Source organism: Rutidosis leptorrhynchoides, chromosome 4, assembly GCF_046630445.1.
Source record: "Rutidosis leptorrhynchoides isolate AG116_Rl617_1_P2 chromosome 4, CSIRO_AGI_Rlap_v1, whole genome shotgun sequence".
Taxonomy (NCBI): Eukaryota; Viridiplantae; Streptophyta; class Magnoliopsida; order Asterales; family Asteraceae; genus Rutidosis; species Rutidosis leptorrhynchoides.
Window position 1 is genome coordinate 112,938,039 of NC_092336.1, and position 6,947 is coordinate 112,944,985.

General features: G+C 32.8%; 1 protein-coding gene across 1 annotated transcript; it reads left to right on the top strand.

Annotated features, from left to right (window-relative positions):
- The first annotated feature begins 3,983 nt into the window (after nucleotides 1-3,983).
- On the top strand, nucleotides 3,984-6,481 carry LOC139843318 (uncharacterized). Its single transcript, XM_071833391.1, has 4 exons — nucleotides 3,984-4,115; nucleotides 4,807-4,960; nucleotides 5,059-5,122; nucleotides 5,724-6,481. The coding sequence occupies exons 2-4, from the start codon at nucleotides 4,836-4,838 to the stop codon at nucleotides 6,033-6,035; spliced, it is 501 nt and encodes a 166-aa protein (XP_071689492.1). The 5' UTR covers nucleotides 3,984-4,115; nucleotides 4,807-4,835; the 3' UTR covers nucleotides 6,036-6,481.
- The last annotated feature ends 466 nt before the right edge of the window (nucleotides 6,482-6,947 follow it).

Genomic DNA, 6,947 nt, shown 5'->3' on the forward strand with positions numbered 1-6,947 from the left:
TTTGCGTGTATTAAAACGAATGGGGTAATTATCACTATAGCGTTAAGTTTAGTTACCAGGGTGCTCTGTTACGTAGAATCTATTGATAAACTTTTGATGAAATCTTGTGGTCTATCTTTATATATGTTTATGACTCGAGCAATTAAACCTATAACTCACCAACATTCGTGTTGACTTTTTAGCATGTTTTATTCTCAGGTCCTTAGAATGCTTCCGCTGTGATGTGCTTGTTGCCTGCATGGAGTCTCTCATGCTTTGTACAAAGTTTATTGCATTCAAAATAAAACTGCGTTGTGTAATAAATAATTGGACTGTGATGTCAACCTGTAAATTAAAGACTTATGTATTTCGGAGTTTTGCTTATACCTAAGCACTCGCCCACATGTTTATAACTTTCTATGTTTAGAAAGTCACTTATTTTAATGAATGCAATATTTTATCAAAACGTATCATATAGAGGTCAAAACCTCACTGTGGAATCAATGATTAACGTGCCGCGTCAATAGCGATTTTGACGGGTCGTTACAGTAATGCTGTATAATGTTTGATTTGCTGTGATCTCACTAGTATGATGAAATGGTTGTTAGTTTTTATTTAAGATTTTGCCAACTTAAACCGACGGACTCCTTCCGTTTGTGATCAGTGTTCAATCAACACGGCACGTTGTTATTCACTTATCTGAACTGATAACGAGGGTTAGGATTAGAGCTTAACTCACTAATAAACCTAGTACTCTACTGATGATAACCTCCGAGGTATTGTTACACTTCAGTTATACGACCAAGTGACATACTTCTCACTGCTCAAAGAGAACTCCGAGAGTTCAGAGATAAGTAGGTCTGTGTAATTGGCTCATCCAACCAGATCAACATCAATCCAAGCATAGTCTTAACATAAGCATAATTACCTTTCCCTAACCCAATACTGATATCTTGATCAACATTTTCTTGATCTGCATACTCCGGATATCCTCCCACTTTATTTACTTTTTCTGCATTTAGGACCTTTAGCTAAAATCAACTACTATCTTTTATCCAGGTAATTTAACTAAAAGACAATTATCCACTTGATCTTCAATTCGTTAATCAGCATAAAATTCGACACTAGGTTAACTTACACCTTCTACACCTTAGAAAGTAAAGTAAATTTAGGCCCCGCAAAATATAAATAAACGAAGACGCTGTGTGCTACCAAATCGGACACCGTGCGACCTAACGACACCGCACAAAATAAAAACCGTCCGTTAGTGGCATATCAGTTGTTCAAAAATGAAATGAGACTAGAGGGTGCGCATAATGCGTAATTCACCCGGTATCAGGTCTCGCGCTCGAGAGGCTTGATTGCACGAGGGTATTACCTTCATTGGGAAAACCAATGTCCTCATTCTTAAGAGAGTTTTCTCACTTACCAAGAAAATAAAGATAAACAATTTGCAATAAAAAAATCTATAAATTTACATTTACATACATAATACATAATATATAATATAATAAGATTTAAAGACTCAAAAACAATTCATATTAATATAAACATGTGAGTTTGTCTTTAAAAAATAATCCAAAAATCGAAGTTGTGATGTGGTCCAGTAGTTGGTGGCCTGCCTCCTTTAGGAGAGGTCAGGAGTTCGATTCCCGTTGACTACATATTCAAAACACAATTTCATCCCTGCTATGAAGTATATCGTTTGGGGGGTAAAGGGGAGTGGAGTTTTACTTGGTCGTGCCCTTGGATCGTTCAAGGTTTTCTCTCGGTCAGCGATGAGGGCGGGGTTATTATCGTTGCATCAGAATAGTCGAAACGGGAGATAATCGCAACGGGTGATTTAGTCCCCCTCGAATGATCCCAATCACTGTAAAAAAAAATAATAATGTAATAATATTAATCCAAATCCTTTCAATCGGTGATAATTTTATATTTATTGATACGAAATACGAAAATTAGTTGGGAACGGGTGTGAGTACCGATGAGATTTCTCGCCGTAGGCACCGCCAACGTGACCACCATGTTTCAATATTTAAATTACGTAATAGTTAATTAGTATTACGGAGTAAATATTACTGGTACGAATATTTTAATATTAATATTAATTATTAATCAATATTAATAATAATTAAAATGTCGTTGTCCCTCTATTCCTATCCTGCTAACAGACAGCTTTTACTCGTTACTTTATTTTATTTTCCAACCATCTGTTTTTAAATGCGTGAAATTAATTAAATATATTTTTCAATTAGATTTGTCTTCTATATTTCTATACCAATCAGAAATATCTTTTAGATCCACTTATGCACGTAACTCTTGTTTGTAATTTTATTCTTGGAAATGATGCTAATACGTGTCTCATAACACATACTCCGTATAAACAACCATCAAATTTTCTTAAATACGGAGTAATTTAGAATGCATTCAATGAACATTCTTTTTTTTAACGGCCAAAAAAATATATACATTCTAAAACTACTATGTTTTATTTAAGGTAATTTTTTTAACGGCGAAAGTGACATCGAATACTCTCATTTGTCACTCACACACGCGTTAGGAGGAAACCCAATTCGCAACGATGTTGGCAGTACAATCGAAGATTGGAAAAACCTCCCAAAGACCTTCCTAATTCGCATTGATGTTGGTAGTACCATCAAATGTTGAAAACTCCCTGTTTGGAGTGAGAATTAAATTTGGGTTGGCAATACCCCAAGTTGAATCTCACCTCATACCACTCAAGCCAAACTTTGGTGGTAAGGTAAAACTTTTATTAATAAAACAAAAGTACATGGAGAGAAAAATGGCCTCGAGAATAATGCTTATATGAAAACATTAAATTGCTTAACAAAACTACAAAAGACTCTAAACAGAAAAATGCAAGATCAGATTGGTCGAAATAGTAATGTATTAGTCGTTGTCGTCGAAAACACAAGGCTTTAAAAGCCATTGGGAACAATCCAACTGTTTGTTCTTAGATCTCGATTTTATTCAAAGGAAACTTTTTGCTTTTAATTCGTTTACGGGCATCGGGATACTCCAATTCTTCTTCTCAAAAACTTTCATGTTGCGATTTTTTTCAAATTACATAGCCGCTCACCCATTCAATTGATTTCCATAGCCTCGATTGATTTTGGTTAATGGATGGAACTTTACCCAAGAAAATGTCGTTTAAAGCGATGTGGTGTGGATTTTCTCCATTCCACCAACGAAAGACACATAACCAAATTTCTTTTGCAAATGGACATTCAAGGAATATATGCTCGACACTTTCAATGCTAAGGTCACAAATGAGGCATATTACGGTGTCGAGATCAATACCTTTTTTATTTAATTCCATTCTAACCGGTAGCCTATTCAATCTTGCTCTCCATACTAAAACACCGATTTTTGTGGCAGCATTTTATTACACAAAGTTTCAATATTAAGGAAAGAATTACCTAAAATCTGCATATTAAGCAATTCAGTTCCAACTTGTGTTGTAATTGTAAATTTGCCATTCCGACTTAGTAACGATGATCACGAATCCGGTAGATTGCACTCGAAATAGTGAGCTGTGATTGCACTTACAAGCTGCTCCAATTCATTTGAGGTTCTGGCCGTTGGATTTCTTCACCACTCCCAGTTGCAACTTATTTCTTGTCCGTCTCTCGATATACGTTCCGAAATCTGCGCGTTCTTATTTGTTTCCTACATGTACAATCTATCAAATTTCTCGCGCATAAAATCGTTATCTAGTCACAAGTCGTTCCAAAACAAAATGTTCCGACCATTTCCAACTTTTTTTGAGAAACTATTTGAAAAATTAATGTTCAATTTCAATTTCTTAACCTCAATACCATCTGTAATCTGTAATATTTTTTACGTAGTATAAGAAAAATTTTAATACGGAGTACTAACTAATGCTGAGCACATATTTATTTGATGTCTATTTTTTTATTTATATATTTATTATATTATATTATATTTATATTTAATATTTATATACTGTACATCCAATCAACCTGTATATATGTACCAACTAGCTACTTCATTTCCTTTCTTCTTCGTCTTGGCCTAATTTCTTGACCTAATTATCTTCTTTTACTCCCATTTTTTTCTCTCTAATTTTTTCCTTCACGTTCAATCTCTTTAAGGTGAGAAATTATTTCATTTTATTTCAATTTATCAATTTATTTTTTTCTGCGCTCGCTTCAGCTTAATTCGTCCTCTAATCATCTTAATCTACGTTAAATTCACACAATCTTGACTTTTATCATGTATAGTACTAGTAAATTTTCAGTAAAAATACAAATTTAATTCCAAACGAAAGGTGATTTTTCTACCATCTGTTGTAGATCAGATCTAAAAGCGTCGACTATTTTCCCCTTTTTTTAAAAAAAATTTCTACGTAATTTTTGTTAATTTCGCTATTATTAATATCTACATAGTTTTTGTTGAATTTTGATTTTGGAAAACCTAATACAAATAAATTTAACGATTATTACAACGGATCTGCGTCGTATTAAATTCTGTCCGTTCTTCTGTATTTTAGAATTTTAGATTTCTAAATTAAATTCTAATTTTTAATTTTTATTTATAAAGTATAATATTATTTCCAAATTGCCGTCTGTGAAATTAAATATTATTTAATTAATCCAATTAATTATAATTACTTTGACCAGATCTCGATCTACCTCCTGTCGATTTCAGATCTTATAAAAATCAAAATTGATTTAGAATTATTCAAGTTGTTTTATTGACATATCTATCAATGATTTGTCTTGAAGCTTTTAAACATATTTGACTAGATTCTAATAATCTCTTGACTTATATATATATAAACAGGTGTTCTAATTTTTTACAATCAGAAGAAAATGAATCACTGTGGGTTGCAACAGAACAGTAACTATTCACCTGTGGTTTGCCCCAAACCAAGGAGGATCAACCTGCTTAACACCACCATGAATGAGCCTGTTAGGCCTTTAAGATGGCAGATGTGGTATGCTTATTTTTACTCAATTTTTTTGTGTTTAATTATCAAGTTTTTTCATGTGTATGTTTGAATTGATATTGTTATTTTCTGTTTTTAATTTGCAGCTATCAACAAGAATCTTATGAATCCAAAGCAGGCCCTGAACTTTTGGACCTCATCCTTGCAAAGGTATTGTTTTATTTCATCCTCTTTTGTGTATATGATAATTAATTGCAAAAATCTTTTACATAGTACTTTAATTTTTAATTACCATTTATGAAATAGAAGGGTAAAATTATTAGTACTCACAGCCACATAATTTTTATCTTTATTTTTTTTTCTATGTATGAAATGAATCACTAGTATTTTTAAATCAGAATCATAGCTTTAAGGGTTGTGGTTAGAAAAATCATTAGTGAATTATTAAATTAGGTAGTTTTTCACTCTATTGATAATATATGGAATGTGATGGATAACAAACATATTTTTACCTTATGTATGATTGGTAGAAAAAAGTATGTTGATATTTATGATATGCTTCAATGTTTTGTTGATTATGCAAGCGTCTTGCTATTTTAAGCAAAAAATAAAAAAAAAAAAAATTCGAAAACGAGAAATATTTATAAAAAGACAACTTTCTTTAAAAATGAGATCCAAAACGTAACAACACAACAAACGAAACTAACTATGTCAAGCAATTAAGTAGTGTTTAGAGTAACAATTTAACTCCTATGTTTATGTATATTCGAGTAAATCATTGCATCTAATTTATTATTCGTCCGTGTTACAGGGTGGTGGTTACGGTGGAACTGATCAAACATGTACACAAGTATCCTCGTCGCCCCCTTATTTTTGTGGGTCACCGCCGAGTAGAGTTTCTAACCCGTTAATACAAGATGCTCGATTTGGGGACGAAAAGATTACAACACCAATTTCACCGCGATCAACTATTCCAAATCCATCATCGTCCCCATCTTCCTCCTCCCGAAAAGGAGGATGTTTTCGCTCTAACTTCGGTAACAAACCAGCAGTGAGAATCGAAGGGTTTGATTGCCTTGACAGGGACAATCGTCGCAATTGCAGCATCCCTACTCTTGCTTAAACCAAACCCTTGATACAACAACACACTTTCATCATCAATTAAAAGTACATAAAAAAAAAAAAATGAAATCAAACCAACTATTGAAGAGGAATTTTGCACATCTTGAAGAAGTTTGCATCCAAACCCACTTGGGTCTTTATTGTATATAAGTTTAAGAAGAGAAGGTTATTAATCTACTTATTGGTCTGTATTTAAGTAATTTAGCGAGTTATTAACCAAAAATAATTGTTAGGTTTAGAGAGTCGCAATATATCCTTCCGGTGATCATTTGTAAGTATAAAAACTATCAAAGGAAGGGAATTTTCAAATTATGTTATCAGAGTCTGTAATGGTAGTTTGCTAAAGTTTGCGACTTTATACAATGAAAAATCTGTATAAATTTTTAAAGTCGTAAATCAGTCCCTTTTAGTGTTGTATATATATGTCCACATGTAATGTAATGTAATGTCTACATTTATATTCATTGTGTTATTTTTGATTGAGAGTTTCAACTTGCATATTTACTTTTGTACTGTAACACTTATAGTTTTATGCAGTGTTGTAAAAAACGGCTGAAACGGGCGCCGCAACGGATTTGCCTTAGGGCCTTGAAACGGCAAAAAAGACGGTCAACGCTTAAAAAACGGTTAACAACGCTAAAAAAGGTAAAAAACGGTCAAATACGGGAAAAAACGGTTAAAGACGGAAAAAGCGGGAAAAAACGGTCAAAAACGGTCAACTTTATATATATATATATATATATATAGGGGCAGGATCAATGGGGAAGTAACTAATAGGGAGGAAACAAATTTTATTTTTTTTTTCGTTTTTTTTTGGAATTTTTTTTCCGGCATCAAGATCACACAAAAATATGAATATTTAGAAGAGACACTTCGTGATGAATGTTATTATTTAGGCGAGAAAACGATCGAC

Bases quoted from the DNA above. Each gene is read 5' to 3' on its own strand.
- LOC139843318 (XM_071833391.1), top strand. From the start codon at position 4,836: ATGAATCACTGTGGGTTGCAACAGAACAGTAACTATTCACCTGTGGTT. The intron at 4,961-5,058 runs GTATGCTTATTT...TTTAATTTGCAG, and splicing joins CCTTTAAGATGGCAGATGTG to CTATCAACAAGAATCTTATG. The intron at 5,123-5,723 runs GTATTGTTTTAT...TCCGTGTTACAG, and splicing joins TGGACCTCATCCTTGCAAAG to GGTGGTGGTTACGGTGGAAC.